General features: G+C 39.3%; 2 protein-coding genes across 5 annotated transcripts in view; one reads left to right on the top strand and one right to left on the bottom strand.

The window, feature by feature from the left end:
• Window positions 1-5,727, top strand: part of ITGB3BP (integrin subunit beta 3 binding protein) — a 55,324-nt gene extending 49,597 nt beyond the window's left edge. Inside the window, exons 8-10 of one of the 2 annotated variants that reach the window (XR_012905900.2) lie at window positions 1,610-1,663; window positions 3,343-3,475; window positions 5,053-5,727. Coding sequence is in view for 1 of the 2 variants with exons in the window: in XM_075936155.2 (XP_075792270.1) it covers window positions 1,610-1,663; window positions 3,343-3,353 (65 nt within the window). In the remaining variant the exon portion in view is untranslated. Of the gene's footprint in view, window positions 1-1,609; window positions 1,664-3,342; window positions 3,709-5,052 lie in introns of those variants that run through there. The other variant, XM_075936155.2, reaches the window with a different exon arrangement.
• Window positions 5,724-17,308, bottom strand: part of ALG6 (ALG6 alpha-1,3-glucosyltransferase) — a 50,242-nt gene continuing 38,657 nt past the window's right edge. For all 3 annotated transcript variants that reach the window (XM_075936152.2, XM_075936153.2, XM_075936154.2), the window contains exons 9-15: window positions 16,527-16,662; window positions 13,639-13,724; window positions 12,878-12,962; window positions 11,562-11,632; window positions 10,057-10,125; window positions 9,188-9,386; window positions 5,724-6,784 (exon numbers count right to left, since the gene is read on the bottom strand). In XM_075936152.2, the coding sequence (XP_075792267.2) occupies window positions 6,587-6,784; window positions 9,188-9,386; window positions 10,057-10,125; window positions 11,562-11,632; window positions 12,878-12,962; window positions 13,639-13,724; window positions 16,527-16,662 (844 nt within the window). In that variant the 3' untranslated portion in view covers window positions 5,724-6,586. The remainder of the gene's footprint in view (window positions 6,785-9,187; window positions 9,387-10,056; window positions 10,126-11,561; window positions 11,633-12,877; window positions 12,963-13,638; window positions 13,725-16,526; window positions 16,663-17,308) is intronic.

Raw genomic sequence — 17,308 nt, 5'->3', positions numbered from 1 at the left:
AGCCTTGCAAACCTGGTAAGCATGGGGGCTGGAGGTGTTGGGGGCTAGAGAGAGGCTGGGAGACCGGGCGCTGAGTGTTTGTAGGGTTGCCAGGTGCCTGGCATTTTCGCCTCCTGGCTGGGGAAAAATTCAGAAAATACCAGACATTTTAGGTGTCCAGTATTCTCTGAATTTTTTTACTGTACAGGAGCCAAAAATACCGGACTGTCCGGGTGAATACCGGACACCTGGCAACCCTACATCCCGTCCTGCAAGGTTCTTCAGCCATTTGTACTACTGCTCAGGGGCAGATGACAGTTTTGCGGGGCCCCCCATTTGCCACGGCACATGCGCCGTGACGCCATGCACATGTGCGGTGGTGCCACGGCGCATGTGCGGGGCTTTTTTAAGCGCGGGGCCCGGGGCGGCCGCCCCGTTCGCCATGCCCTATATCCGCCTCTGCTACTGCTCCATGTTCACGGGCTACCAAAGGCAGCTTGCTCCTCTGGGAGAGCTGAGAATGGGAGATCTGTCCCCTCCTGGGGCTAGGAATTTCTGAGCGGGTTTACTCCCTTTGAGGTGTGCTTCACAGGTGTGATGATGGGCCCGCCTGAGCCCGTAGCTGCTCATGAATAAAGCAGAGATTGTATATTCCGTCTCCAGGTGTGTCTACACTAGCACTGGAGACATAAGCTCAGGTAGACATACTCTTGCTAGTTCTGACTCTGCTAGCATTCTAAAAAGAGAAGAGAGAAGCAGTGGCAACACAAGCCATGTGTCATGCAAACTGCCAGGGATGCAATACACACACTGCTAGCCCAGCTGGAGACTCACACTGCTTGAGCTATACTTCTACTGTTAGCATGCAGTCACAATCTGAGTGAGAGCTGGAATGTCTGCTGGAGTTGGCAGCAAATTGTAGACATACCCATAGACCCCTAAGTGGCCATTTCACATTGCAAGGATACAGCAACATTTCAGACCATCAGTAGCCCCCAGTCTTGTTGCAGACACACCTTTAACATAAGGCCATCTGTGCTAGTTCCACGCTATTGTGGGATTCCTTTAAATGGAGAATTGATAATTTCACCCTTCCAAGAGGATGGGAATAGGAAATCTGGCCCACAGTGCCCCTTATGTATAATATCTATAGGCTATAAAATGTTTAATATTGTCGGTGCATCTGAGTATAATTTAAGATTCCCCCTAAAAAAATTAAGCCTAGATTGCAGAAGTATGTAAACAAATGAACAATTCTAGTCTCTCTTTATCTGTCAATATTTCCACTCAAGCCCTGATAGTATACACATTAAATTATTGTAGCTCTTAATTTGACATTTCCTGGTGTTTATCCAAATCTTTATTTTTGTGTGTGTGTACTCTGTGTGTATGTGTGTGTGTGTGTGTGTATATATATATATAAACTTATTGTATTTAAGTGGTCTGAGTTAAGTAAAAGAATAATGAAAATGTAAACAGCAAAACATACATTGTAGAAGCTGCAGTTTACAATATTGCAAAGTATGACCTGGAATATTTTACTTTAACAGCATGTTAATTTTGAGATTTTTATTTTTATTACAAATAAAACATTCTGGTTTGTGAAAATTTGGTTTTGTTTCATCCACAGAATGTGTACAATCTGGTAACAGCTATGAATTCCTTAAATCCCTCATTAACAAAGGTAAGCGAGCTTTCCTACTTTAGGGGTTGACTACACAAACTAATGTTTACAACTAGCAGTAATTACAAGGACTGAAATTTCTTATACATTTGCAGAACAATCATAGTAGGTACAAATGTGCATGATCAAATTGTCGTATTTTGATCTGAAGACAGTTGTTGTCCATGAATGTAATACCTTAATAATAATAAACAAATCTATTTAAAAATTCTGCTGATTTGTTGTACAAATTGATGCCTGTTGAATCTACAGAAATCTAGCATCCTGGAGACTATTACAGAAGGATTCTCCAAGTTGCCATGGTCAGGTGATAACTAGGTTTTTCAAATATTTCACACTCAAATGAGCATGTGACACCTAAGGAGTAAGATAATATGAGTGGCAGAACAGGTTACACATTCTTCGATATTATGGGTGACTTTCGTAATGGGCTGTTTCAAAGAGGACTGCCCACCCCTTATCATGAACACATACATTTTCTATTCTCTTCTATTCCTGAGACCTGTGCTGCTTGGGAGACATTGTTGTCCATTATTTGAGCAGTAATATCTCCTTGGCTCAAAGGAGGAATTGTGTCTGGAACCTTTTCCACTTGACATGGCCACTTCCCCATGCTCCACCTTCACTTGTATTAGCAATGTCTTGTGCTTGCTGCTATCCTATTTTTGAATTGTTCATAGACAGAGTGTTAACTATATACACTTGCTGGATAAAATTTCCTTTTAATAAAGTTCCTTTCTTTCTCTAATTTCATTTAAGCCAGATATGTCATGGTCTCCTAGCTTCTCACTTATTGTTTTATACTCTGTTTTGTGCCATTCACACTGGGAAGCTAACAAGCAGCCATAAGGCAAACTTTGTGGGTTTTCAATTTCTCTTTTTCCAGTGGCTGGTTCTTGCTATTCCAGCAAAAGCCGAACTAGAGACTGACCCTGTCAATCAGCATAACACCACTTATGCATAAGAAAATTGTCTGCTCAGGGTGTCATGTTTCACAAATTCTTGTCAGACATATTTTCATCATTAGGCGTACAGACTTATCTGCAGACTAATGGGGACTGATGGACGGTATGAGTATACACCCTTCTTTAAAAAGTCATGTTATTCTGAATATTCATAATATAGTATGAAGAAGAGATTTGCTCACAGATATTCATAGAATATATTTTTTAAAATGCCACAAATCTACAGTGCTAACTTTTAATTTTGTCTTCAAGACAGGACACTGTGGAAGCTTTCTGATAGGTAGTCAGTGATATCAACCTGTGTCAGTTATGTCCTACTAAAGGCGTATCTACTGTTTCCTGCTTTTTTTATATATATTTGTATGTAAAGTGACAGTCCATTTTCTTACTATAAAAAAGCAAATAGAAAATCTAATGATGATGGGAGAAGCTTTCTGCAGTTGGCAGTATTAAGTTGTCCACTTCAGTTTTCAACAGAACCAGAAAAGAATTAATTATGAATTTAAAACACCCTTTATCCTTCTAACATCAAAAACAGTTTACCTTAATGTAAGAGAAACACAGAATTATTCATTTTCAGTTGTATGGCCATGTGGTTTTCCATAGTGAAGTTAGGGTTAGAAAGATATTATTGTGATGTTATTGTGAACAGAGTATGCATATAATAATGTTGTCTAATTATGTCTTATTTCAGTCATTCTTTTTAACCCACAGGCATTGTGTGAAAAATGCATTCCATATCAACACAAAGTTCTACATCTGCTTTATTGTACTTAAAAGGAGAGAAGAAATGCCTGTAAATCTATCTCCCCAGCAAATACCAATTAAGGACTGCTCATTGCACTAGGCAGGTGCACATAAAGATAAAATTTCTGGTATCTAATTTAAACTTTACAATGTGCCCAACCAGATAATCTCCATGTAAATAATTCATTTATTCATGGCTCTTTTATGCATGTTTATGTCTATAAGCTGATCAAGATTTACTGTTGTATAGAATATAAACTCTTTTTGCTATGTGCCATTACTACAAACAGTAATCGTGCTGTCTTGGTATAAAAACATTGAGCAGGAAGAATCTGTATGTTGAGGCATGAATATTTATTCCTAGGCCTTCAGAGAAACTGAAATTTTGCATTAATGATCTGCTCCAGCTTTAGGACTGGGTGCCAGTTTCACCAAGAGCATCAGTACCAGTTGGTAGGGCTATGCTGATGCAATTCATCAGCCCACCCAAAAGTTAGTGAGATGCTAGTCAAAACAAATTGTAGCAGTTCCATGATATTTTCAGCAAATGCTCACATACTCCAAAGTTTGTTGGTTGATTGCGATCAAATAACCTGGGAAATTGTGTTGAAGAAGTTAATTCTGAATTCTCTACAAGTCCAATTTGTTTTCCAATAGGTAGCAGTGCTCCCTAACCCAGGTCCAGATTTATACTGCACAAGTGGATCCTATTGACTTCAATGAGAATGTTTGTAGAGTAAGGCATTACTGAACTTTTGTAAAGGTATCCGAGGCAGGCCTTACTGTTTTCATGCGTGTACTCATCTAAAGAAGTTGGTTGTGCCCATGAAAACTCATACCACCATCTATATGTTTTATTAGTCTTTAAGGTGCTACTAGACTATTTGTTTAAGTTTTTCCTGTTACAGACTATTTCGGCTACCTCTCTAAAGCTTAAAGAATGATTGTTTACTTTAGTATAATGTAGATACTTAGTAATATAAGGGATCAGTTGGTGTAAAAATGGATCTGTTTCTGTGACACTTTGAATATTTCTGATTGCCTAAAGGTGGAGAGTTTTCAGGGTAGAGTTGCCAAATTTGTAAAGTCAGCTATGACCTCTCTTGTATGTGCACAAGAACACTTCTCAAGTTAGATAAGGGACAAGTTGACTGCTAATGTTAAGTTAGTGAATGATCTTTACTTGGACCCTATAATGTCAGAATAATCAAGATTAGAACATTTAATTAAAAACAGAAAATGCAAGGTAATATATTTTAAGGTTTTGCTCTAGATCGGGGTGGGCAAATTCCAGCCCACAGGCCAGATCCAGTCAGCAGTGTTAGATCCTGGCAGGCTCCCACTTCCATGTTTACCTGCACCTCTGGTTGGCAGTGAATCACTGTTTGTGACCAATGCGAGCAACAGGAAGGGGTGTCCCACTCTGATACTTCCTGTCACTCGCATTGGCCACAAACAGTCATTCACATCCAACCAGAGCTGTGATCTTCCGATAGCTGTGGAGGAGCAGGTAAACATGGCAGGCCACTGCTGCCAGGGACTAACCTTGTGGGTTGCTTTTTTTTTTTTATTGCCTACACCTGCTCCAGGTATTACTCTTAACTGTGTATACCTTAATGCTGTTAAAGCAATTACTGTTGCTTTGACCCCTTGTTATAATAAGCTTTTGCCTTTCAGAAACAGCTGGGTCTGCTAAGAGCCATTTCCCAATTCTACACAAGGTAGATCAGATGACTCTCGCTTTAGCACCCTTGGAGGCCATCTGAAGGACAAAGAAAAGAGATACATACAAAACTAATGTTTTCATATGGTGGGAAACACTTGGCCCTAATCTTGTGATGAATATGACACAAGAGACTGACTGAAATGTGAAACCATTCTACTTTCTTCCATCTTAGGTGGCTGTTTTACACATTTTTTTTAAATTGAAAATAGAGGTTCTCCACACTGTTTTAACTTCTGGCAGTGCTAAGTTTATTTGTGCAGAATTCTGTAGGTGTTATTTGACCAAGTCACTGTGGACAATGATTCCTCTTTCTGTGGTTTGACACAACTACCCACTCCTTTTTAAAAGAAAGAAAAGACTTTGTGTATGGAAATTTTGCATACTTTGCACATGGATAATTATCATGGTAACACCCTCTCAGAAGAATGTTAAATGCTTATGGAAAGATTACAGTTACCCAGCTAGGAATCAACTGTCATACACTCAGTCTGTTTACATACATAATTGAAGGTCAGTAATGCCTTATTTGTTCAATGGAATTTTTTACTTTGTACAATATAAAACTGCCTTCTAGAAGTCTTGGTAATTGTTAAAAAGATTAAGACATTGTTTCACCCACAAGTAAATGTTCTTTTTTTAATTGACATGTAAACTCATTGGGTAGATGCTTTTAATTCATACATGTGGAAGTAAGTTCATAGAACAACATACTTAAATTCATGCCTTATGCTGCACACCAGAGACGGCTCTAGAATATTTTAATATCAATGGCAGATGGTATATTTTGCTCAGAGGGCTTATTCTTTCAAATATGTCCAATCCAATTTCAGCTTTTAGGCTGTATCGATCTCTGATACCAGCTCCAGGGCTCCTTTTCCCCATTCAGCCCTCCTATTTTGGTTCTCTGCTTTTGTACTAATTAATTAGTTTGCATACTCCGAGCTGCTTCTGTACTATGCAGCATGCCATTCAGAAAAAAAAGTTAAGCAAGTAGCTCAGGCTGGAAGTTATTCCACATCAATAGTTCTTGCTGCAGAATCCACTCACTCCTTGCTCCCGAAGTGTGCTATAGTATGTCAGCTTCCATTTCTAGTAAACATTTTGCTTACATACAACGTTTAAAATCCTAGAAGCATTAATCACATGAACAGGAACTTAGCAAAGGTGAACATTGTAAACTTAGGCAGTTTTGTCTTCCTGCATCTGCTGACTGTCTGTAATAACTGAGAAGTATAAACTGGCTCAATTTATCTCAGTGAGATGTTAAATCTGAAACTTAATAGAATAATCTCAAAATTAGCTTCCATTGTTAAACATTGTAAAAGTCGAGATAAATGTCAAATACTCTTCATCAAAATAAGAGTCCTTAATTTATCCTTTGTGTTTAAATGTAGGAAATCAGTGATTTAGAGATGCTGTTGTAATTGATATTTTCACTGAAAATGTCTCTTTACAGTTTAGTCTTGAGTCTTCACAGGTTAAAAGTTAACTGATTTTCTTCTGATTTCTACCATTTCTTGAGTCCCACAGTACAACAGCATTAAAATACATCAAGAAGAATAAGAAATGTAAGCAGGAAACAACAGACACAGATACAGGAAATAAATCTGGTAGCTTCTGTGGAGGAGTCAGTGTTGCACTCATTAAAGTGAGGAAGCCCATAAGAGTTATTGAGACGATAAACTGTAAGATAAAGAATGATAAATTACTTAACATTGATTTATAGAGTCAAATGAATAAGTTGTTACTTTCATTAGGTACTTCCTCCTTCATCCTCTACATGGATGACCCTTTAGAAAATATATTGTATATTTTCACTAACATTGTGTGCCAAGTTCTGAGCTGATATAAATACAGTCAAGCTGATGACCTAAAAATCCCCCAGATATTAGTTTTGTATTATATATTCAGTACGCTACAGAGTATTTTGGAATTCGGTCTTTTGACATTTTGCTGCCAAATTAGAGTGATCTCATTACTATTAAACACATGGGCTGTGTCTACACTGGCCTCCCTTTTGGAAAAGGGATGCTAATGTAGCACTTTGGAATAGGCAAATCCCCGGGGGATTTAAATATCCCCAGCGGCATTTGCATTAACATGGCTGCCGCTTTTTTCCGGCTTGGAGATAAGCCGGAGAAAAGCACCAGTCTAGATGTGATTCTCTGGAAAATAAAGCCTTTTTCGGAGGATCTCTTATTCCTTATCTCCAAGCCGGAAAAAAGCGGCAGCCATGTTAATGCAAATGCTGCGGGGGATATTTAAATCCCCCGCGGATTTGCCTATTCCAAAGTGCTACATTAGCATCCCTTTTCCAAAAGGGAGGCCAGTGTAGACACAGCCTGATAGTATTTAATAAAAGAAAAGCTGTATAAAGGAAGTGTGAAGACAGTCCCAGCTCACAAGGCTTGAAATTAAAGGTCCAACAATGCTCTCATTAAAAGAGGAGAGGAAGGATCTAGATGGGATTCCTCACTCTCGCCTTTATTCCTAACTTAGCTTTGTCTACACGACCAGAGTTTGTCACCAAAAACTGCCTTTGGCAACAAAACAATGCATTTGTACATACTCTACTATGATCCACTCTGCCCCTCCCCTATGCAAGCCCCAGGAATTTTAAATTTCATTTCCTGCTTGCTGGTATGGCCCGGTGAGATCTCATCATGTCTTCCCAGATGACCGTGGCTGGCTCTTGTACCAAACACTCTCCCATTTGGACCACCAGGGAATGTTGGAGCTTATCAGTATATGGAGAAGAGTCCACAATCCCAGCTGCACTTGAGAAATTGGGATCTCTGTGGGCACATTTCCTCAAGGCTTGTGTGCAGACTGAAGATAAAGGAGCTGAGGCAGGCATATCATAAGGTGAGAGAGGAAACCCGTTGCTCTATTGCTGCATCTAAGACCTGCCATTTTGATAAGTAGCTACCCTCACTGATGACCCTGCTTCTACCGCCAAGAGTCCTGTGGATCCTGCAGAGGGCATGGAAGTGGTGGAAAGAGGACCTAACCTGGAGGATGACATTACTGATTAAGAGGTGGAGCTAGATGAGGGTGTGGCGTTCATGGTGGAATTGCCAGTGACACAGGCAACCAAGAACACTTCTCCACTCCTGAGGTACCTAGCTAGTCTCAGCAGTTGTTCTTCAGGGAAAAGGAAGCAGGAGATGAGATGCAGGGTATGTGTTTGTGGCTCGTGTATTGCAGAGGAAGACTATAGTATAGAAAAGTGGGAGGCTGGCTATGTTCTCTGAGCTGGACATTTCTCTCTGTAGCTAATTAGTAGAGTAGAGTAGAATAGGGTGATGATGCAAAGCTGGGATCTCACGGGAATCCTCCAAACCTCTGCTGCAGGTTGCATGGTGGTGCAGGTTTGTTCCTTTCCCCCTTGTAGGACTCTATTCTGTGCCATTCTGCAATCACTTGTGCAAGGACTAAAGTGGCACATTGGTGAGCTGCATATAGAGCATGATAGAAACTGCAAATATACAGTAGGTATACCCTATTTTCCCTGCTTAACCTCAGCAGCGAGGTGTCTTCTAGGACAAAGTTTCTCAAGCTTTTTTTATAAAGTACCCCTTAAAAAATTGTAAGTAGCCCCTTTAAAAAAAAAAAATTTAAGTACTTCCAGTACCTACAGTTTTCAGACATACAACATTTTTTTTCTACCGCCCATAGTGGTGTCCCCAACATGGATGTGATCTGTCATCCGTTGAGTGTTAACAAGCATTTCCAGTTTTTATTGAGCTAATATTTGGGTACTGATATAAGTTTAATCGACAAAATTTGGTAGTGTAGACAAAGCCTTACTTATTCTGGGCTTATAGGAGGAACTTGAAGGGGGAGATGGAATTGGAAAAGCATTACATATACAGATGCTGTTCCGAAAAAGACACATGGGTCTCTTGTGTGGTTTTCAACATGAAGTTGTTCACATGAAACTTCTATTAAGAACAAATGTGCAATCGGGTATATTCCATAAAGAGTATGTAAATCCACTGGCCAAACAAATGTGCATAACTATGGGTATAAAGCTTGTTTATTGTGATTTTAACAACATAGTATGAACAGTTGAAAGTTTCTTACCAGACTCTTAATAATCTTTGGGAATGCCTTAAATGAAGGAATGTATCCTCTAATAGAAAGGGAAAGTGATTTCAGCTGTAGGTCTTCTTCTGACATCTTTTCAAATATTGAAAAAGAAGCCACACACACTGTAAGGAATGCCAGTGTTGTCACTACATAGGCTAGAAGCAAGCCATCCTTCAATAGAAGGGGCAGCAAGCTGTTAAAACAGAAGTGCATTCCAATAAATTTACATTCTAAGTAACACATTAAAAGGTGAGGCAAAAAGAATATGCTTAGAAAGAGGTACAGGTACGCCATTAGGCAATAAGCCCCACCTGGGCTTCAACCTGACTGGGCAGCCCCGCTGCCTCCTGGCCTCACCAAGCAGTTCCACTGGGTAGCACTGGGACTGCTGGGCTTTTTGCTGCATAGTTGAGCAGCTCCACTCCCAGGTTTCTGGCCCTGCCACCAGATGGCCCCGTGGGGCAGCCATGCTGCCGCCCAGTCCTGCTGGGCAACTGAGCCACTCGGCAGTAGTGGGGCTGCCAGGTGGCCGCGCTTCCTCACCGTCTCACCAGGCAGTTTCACTGCTGGGCTGCTGCCCCCCCCCCTCCCCCCAATCCTCTGCAGTGTTGGCACCGGACAGCAGCCTTATTGCTAGGCTCCCAGTTTCACTGCCACAGGGCTGCCCCACTACTGGGCTCTAGCCCCAGTGTAGGGCTTCCAGCCACCAGCCCTCCACAGGAACACTCTGGTCCTGGGACATCTGTGGTCCTACCGGACCAGGGATGTTGCTGGACCAGAGAGTCCCGGTTAAGAGAGGTTCAGCGTGTACTTAGAATCAAGGTCACAAGAATACTGTATTGAGTTAATAGGGTCTGACTCACCTGAAGGTTGAGACAAGTAAAAACCACGTAGACATAAAAGGAATTTCATGTATAATTAAACAGACTGGTCTATGGTAAAAAAAAAAAAAGAAAGAAAAAAGGTATAAAACATTTTATTGTACACAAGTTTTATTTATTCTGGGTGGGAGACTCTATTGTGATCTGGCCCCTTTTTTGCCATCTGGAGTCAGACACTAACTGCAGCTATTTGGAGAACTCTCTCCCAGGGCCAGAGTGCCGGTACAGAGTGCCCTACCTTCAGGTACAGAGTGTCCCTTATCCTGCCTTCCTCCCACCCTCTCACTCAGGATAGGAGGCATAGCAGAACTCCACTCTGCTTATCTTCCACTGGCATATACCAAGGTAAAATATCTCCTGCATGAGATCTATACTTGATGTAACACTTGGTTATAGCTTCTTTGATTCTTGAAGTCAACCTCTAACTGCCTTAGGGCATTTCTATATCAACAGTTAGTGCACAACAAGCTGAGGTGTAAATCTACAGTACCTCATCTGCCATGCACGAACTATGTACACAAGGGAACATACTACAGATTGGAGTACTGTAAATTTTTACACAGCTGCCATGCATTAAGTGTTTATGTAGATAGAATACCCTAAGGCAGTGATGGGCTGATCCTAAAAACCAAAGAAGCTGTGATCACACCAAACAGAGGTCTAGTGCAAGAGATATTCTACGCTGTGTTTTGATTTGCAGCACAATATGCAACAACAGTTGCAGTTTATGAGCATCTGTGCCTAGTCACTTTAGTAAGAATGGTAAAGTGTGTTCTGCCAGAAAGCTAGAAACAATGGTTATGGGGCCAGACTAGATAATATTGCCTCTTGTAGGCCTATATGTGATCTTTCTAATGTAAATCTAGGAAAGGAATATTAAAGGTACTGCTGCTCCAGTGTTCAAATTCTTCAAACATGATGGCTATACTTCCCTCCAGGTGAAGATGACCCACTGCCTTAGGACTTTTCTCCATCTCTTTCCTTTGCTGGGAGATTATATACATGAATGACCAAGACTGGAGTCCCTTTGCCATCTAATTATTGGGAAATGAGGGAGTGTTCACCTTATTTCACTCATCATTATAACTGACCTTACATATGCTCTCCCCTTGCTGGGCAACTACATATCTGGGGCTTCTTTGATTTCCACTGTCACCCTTCGCATCCCAAAATCACCCTATCACCTGGACAGTCACCCATATTGTATGCTGGATCAGACCCTAGTACAACGCCCATTAGTACATCCTGTTTAGATAATGGAAATGATCAAAAAGGAAATGTCTACTTTCATAGCCCCTGTGAAATGAACTACTTTCATTACTTATCATTCAGATGCTCTTAAAGAATGAAAACTATATGCACAATTAAAAAAAAAGTATCTGTTTTAATGGATACATTCTTTCTATGTGAGAGAGAAGCCTGTATCATCATGCAAATTGGGGGAAAGGGTATCAAAATAGTTTCTATATAAAAAATAAATGACTTACATAGATACTAGAAGAATGGATTTTTCATGTACTTGGAAGGAGAACAGGAAGAATGACAATGCACAACTAGCCTAAAAGAGTCAAGTAGAACAGGTTAGTCTATATCTCCCCTGTGGAAAGAGTAGGTTTCGGTTTTTAAATTGGGCTAAATTTGTGACATCAGCATGAAGTGCCCAATATAAGTAAGTATCTAATCTGTATTAAATATATACAACTCCAGAACAATTTACATATTTCAATAAAATTAGAGACAAGTACACAGATCTGCACCTATAACAGATTGTGGCTGCAAATAGGAGCCTTTTCCAAGTTTGATTCAGACTATTTAGAACATGCGTCATGTAATAAAGCCCCTATTTTGCAAACATTAGTGCATAACTATACCCACAGTAGCATTCCCATCAAAGTAAACTAAATTACTCACAGATATGAATGATTGCAGGATTGGGGCCCTACTATATCAAGTCAGAACTACCATACCTGAAGTAGGCTGTATTATGCTGGGTCAAATGGACTCATGAACAACCAGCACCTCAGAAGTAACAGCAAAAGGTCTATTCTTTTTATAGAACTAAAAATATATTGAGCAGGAATCAACCTACAAGTCAATTCTCAGAAAAGATGTAGATGCCTCACTATTATAAATTGAAATAGCACACAATTTTTATTTTAAACATATAAATCCACTAATGTTTAAAGTGATATTGGTCTTGGTATAAAATTGCTTTTATAGTTTAAAAGGAGCATTTTACATTCATGTGTTGATATGCCTAAATTTATGTTCAATGATGTTAAGCTACAGAGAGAGAAAAGCAAACATTTGAAAAAACAAAACCAAAAAATGGTATCATTCCCTTCTCAAACTACTAATGAGCCTGCAATGACTATTGTGGGAATTTTTATTGAATTTGGCAGCCAGTGCATTAAAAAAAAACTATCACTTTGGAAACAAAATTAAAGAGAAAGGAAATCTCAAACCCATACAAAGCTTTATTGTGTGGAGAATCTTCCAATGTATTTTCAGAGGAAAATAATAAAAATACAGAATTAAAGAAAATTGAGAATAAGAGAAACAAAGAAGTATACACAAGAGGAAAGCCTGAGATTTAAAAGACACTAGATAGGTCCTCCGATACAATTTTGATATTCAGTTCTATTGGTAATATGCTTTTAAACAGTCTCTTCAGCAGATACCAAATGACATTTAACAATATACATAACTCTGCTCAGTGGGACAATTTTAAGGAGAACTGTTAGCTATGCTTCAAAGCTCACTGATAGATTTAAAATAAGAAACAATTAAAAAATACACTTACCAGAGCAAATTTAAATCCTCGGAGAGTGGGCTGGAGGGTTAGTTTTATACAAGCCGGAAGTAGGCTCAGAAATGTAAAAGCAAAGCTAAAAGATTATTTTAAAAAAGATATAAGTTAACCTTTCATAGGTAAATAACTACTTTGATGTTTTCAAATATTTTCAAAAGAAACTAGGTGACTTAGGAACCCATGTTTCGTTTTTAAAAACACAAATCACATAGCAAGGTAAGTCAATTTGGTGTGTGCTCCTAACTGATTTAGGTGCTTTTGAAAATTTTACTCTTTAATAATTTTTAATCCATCTTCCATACTGAATGAACCCTCATCCTGTATTATTTGCTTATTTGAAATATTTTGGATTATACAAACTTTAGCCATTTAGAAAAAATAATGGAAAAAGTTAATGCATGTGTTTGCTACTTTCTAATTTTAACTAATTATTAGGCTCAAATCATCATTCAACACACATAGAAAAAAGTTTCATAAAATTCTAAACACACAATCCTGGGGAAAATTTTAATTTTCTTTGTATTACTTGGAACTAAAAAATACACCATAAATAAAAAAGTCTCTTTAAGAACTCTGAAAATTGCATCTCTCAGTTCTTGCCAAAAATGAATAAGTGTCTCTGTGATGTAGGAGCACAAGTTCTCTTGGCTTTCAATAGGATTTGTGCTCCTAAAATATGTAAATGCTTTTTGAAAATCCCCCACAATATGAATAAAAGTGAAAGTTACCTAAAAAGCCTTCAGTTCCCTTACCTGAGTTTAAGTTGGGTTTGATGTGACAGCACATTCTTTATCTTTACAAGGACACTCATACTGCACCAAATATTGGCTACTTTATCCTGAAAATATATTTAGTGAGTTGTATCCATGTTAGTTTGCTGTTCAAATAATAAGAGGATTATTTAATATTTCACCAAAGACCACATTTCAATACCCAGTGCCACATGCTATAATGAAAGACAGTATTGAGTCAGTATGACTTTGGCTCTAACATAGAATATTAAAATCTAAAAGAAACTGAATTAAAACATGTATTAAAATAACTGAGAAATACTTTCTCGAACACAAGAGGCCATCAGTCTGAAGTCAAGACCACACACTGAAAATAAAGCTCTGAAACCATTCATCTCTAGGAAAATTTACATCAAAATGATAGCAGCTATGACTATTTTCAAATGTGAACACATACTAAATATTGTCACATTTTATTACATAGTAGAATGTACTTAAATCTGCTTACTAGCAATGACAGAGTTAACCATAATAAATCAAGAAGTCTAAAGACATTAGCAGTTGTGCTAGGATCACTTTCAAAATTACATTCGTAACCACAGCTATCATGGTCATGAAACTCATCCCTAAACAGCTGCTAGAATCACAGCTGTGTAGACATAACATCAAGGAAGCTACTAGCACCAGCCCAGCTTCCTTGTATGTTTACTAGCAATACAGAATATGCTCTTCAAATCTGCTGAGAACTACAAGTGAACAGAGGGTTTGGCAGCACCAGCAAACACATAAGATGCCGACTTCATAGCCAGTAAGATTTTACAACCCTCAGCATTTGTTGCTGTTTCTGTAAATGGGAATCAATTCAAAGAACCTGTTACAGGCAACAGAGTATAAACTTACTGTGCATTGCTTACGTAGACAATTTCTCAGTTTATCCAGATTAGTATCCAAGTAAGTCATTGCCCTATTCAGTCTGAAAATATTTGGTCTAATATTAGACTAAAATCCTTGGGCTCTTTTGGATGCATTGTTTGTTGACATTTACAGCTTTTATTTTTAAACTTAGCAATGCATAAAAAATGCAAAGTGACAAAAGGTATTTTGGTTTGTAAATTTCTTTATCTCTTAAGCTGCAATTATTTTTTAACAAGCTGCTGGAGAACGTTCCGAAAATACTCCTATGGCTGCATATAAATTAAATACCGCCCTCAGTGTGTCCAGAATGTTATGTTTTCAGGGCAAATATATTGTAGGTTGTGGTATCATTTGTAGCTAATAGGGATGTTAAATGACTAACCGTTTAGCCGATAAGATTAGTGGTGTCAGTAACACTCAGCCTCCTCCCCGGGACCCAGGCCGGCAGGGGCTGGTGGTCCGGCTCCAAAGGAGGCTTCACTACAGGCTCTTAGCTTTATACTGCAGAGCCTGCAGCACGTGTAACCATGTAACCACTAAGATTTTCAGCAGGTATACTGATACCCTATTAAACTATTTTTAATATCACTAGTAGCTAGTGGAGAATTACTAACAGAAGCCACATATATAAGGCAAACCATTTAGTAACAAGTCACTCAGGGCCAGATTCAGCAAAACACTTAAGCATGAGCTAACGTCCCACTGAAGCATTACTGACTCAAGCCCTTAGTTCAGGGGTGGGCAAAAGGGCCTCAGCGGGCCAGATCTGGCCTGCCAAGCGGGTAGTGATCTGGCCCGCGGCAGCCCTGCAGCTCCCCGCCCCCAGGCCAATTAGGACCTGGGGGCAGAGGAGCATGTGAAGCTTCCTCCTGCCCTGATTGGCCTGGGGGAGGGGGAGCTACGGGAAACTTCCTGTGAGACGCGTGCGGCACTTCAAAGTGCTGTATGATCACGCAGGGCGGGGGCAGGGCGAAGGATGCTTCACACAGACCCACTGCCCCAGACCCTGATTGGGCTGAGGATGGGGGAGCATGCAAAGCCTCTTCCCGCCCAGCAAGGGGCATGGGTACCTACTGGGAATGGGGGGGCAAAGGGGCTCCCCCATCTCCAGATCAATCATGGTCTGAGGATGGGGAAGCCCAGAAGCATCACTGCTCTGTCCCTTTGAGTTTAGGCCCCGCCCCTTCCGGGATGGCCTGGGGCCACTTAAAAAATTATTGCCCACCCCTGCCTTCATTTGTACTTTGGGGAAGGTTAAGGTTTCAAAATTTGCTTTTAAATTTGTACAATAGAGGTTTGATCTTGCCAGGAGTTAAGCACGCTGACCCCAATCTACTGAAGTGCCTTTTTAAGCATGTATGTAGCAGACCCACTGGTATCAATGAGACTACTTGTGTGCTCAGAGTTAGTACATGCTTGACAGCTCTGCTGAACTGGATGACAGTGCTCAGCATTTTGCAAAATCAAGCCCACTGTGTTCAATCAAACTACTGCTTAGGAATAGTAAAAAAACAAATGGTCTAAATAAACTCTTGAAGAAAGTTGAGACTGAGAATAACAGCTAGGATACAAAGCAGGCCTCAATTTACACCTGAAACATTACAGCCATTATTAGCTGTAGAAATAATTCCTTTCAATAAAGCTGAGTATTATGCTAACAAAAGGCAGACTCTGAAGCTGTTAACCATATAGTTACATCTTCTGACACTGTCAATTACTATGGAATCCATGTCAATGGAAAAATGTGTGACTGAAGTATGGATTTGATGATAGGATAAGTGTTGTCTACTCATATAATATCCTAGAAGATGCCAGCTGAGCTAGGGGTTAAATACTGGATTAAATGACTGGCAAGAAATGACTGCTGAAGAAGGCAGTTCAGATTACTCGTTCTGTGGTGTGTCTTCCAAATGAAATCCCTAAAGGTCACAGTGAAGGTTTCTCTAGGGATCTAAGAATACAGAACATTTACACAAACAAAACAACCCACATACCTCAAACAAGCCTCGATCAATGGGAAAAAGTCTTCTGAGTACTTGCAGGATTTGTTCCACTTCTGTGCAGAACGGGAGCCAGCAAATCACAAAAGAAGCAACTACTGTAAATGCTATTTTAACTAACAACACTAACCTGTAATAGAAGAGTTTAAGTCAAGATATTAAGATGCAAAAACGCTGTTTATATAAATCAGACTGTTGGGGCTTCTAACATAAAGTCTATTTACAGTATATAACTGAATGTGCGTAAGATCATAAAATGTGACAAATTTGAGCAGAGAGCTGCCAAGAGGAAAGGTATGTCATCCCCTCAACAGAATATCCACAGAATATCCACTACGACTGTGTCAAATCTACTAGCATTTGTCTCGCTAATCTGGTTATCTACTTTTGATTCATATTTAACTTTGATTCCAGCATGATGAAGGTGTTCAGAAAAAGGATGGTTAATGACAACATGTGAACAACAGCTTTTTCGGTTCACTTCAAATTCCAAAAAAACTGAAACACACACATTTTCAGGTCAAATCAAAAATGAAATATTCCAAAATTTGTGGCAACTTAAGTCTTATTAATTTGGGGTTGAACAAAATAGTCCTTCATCCCAAAATGAAACTCTATTTTGAGCATTTATCATTTTTTAATTTTTTTAAAAAATAAAAGGAAATTTCTAAGAGACAGTTGGATTGAATTAAATAACTAAATGTTACATTTTGAAAATGTCAAAACAAAATATTTGTCTTTCAGTCTTTTTTTAATGTTTCGGGGTGCTCCACCCC

Source organism: Pelodiscus sinensis, chromosome 9 (genome assembly GCF_052426305.1).
Source record: "Pelodiscus sinensis isolate ZL-2025 chromosome 9, ASM5242630v1, whole genome shotgun sequence".
Taxonomy (NCBI): domain Eukaryota; kingdom Metazoa; phylum Chordata; order Testudines; family Trionychidae; genus Pelodiscus; species Pelodiscus sinensis.
This window is presented reverse-complemented; position numbering and strand designations above follow the sequence as displayed.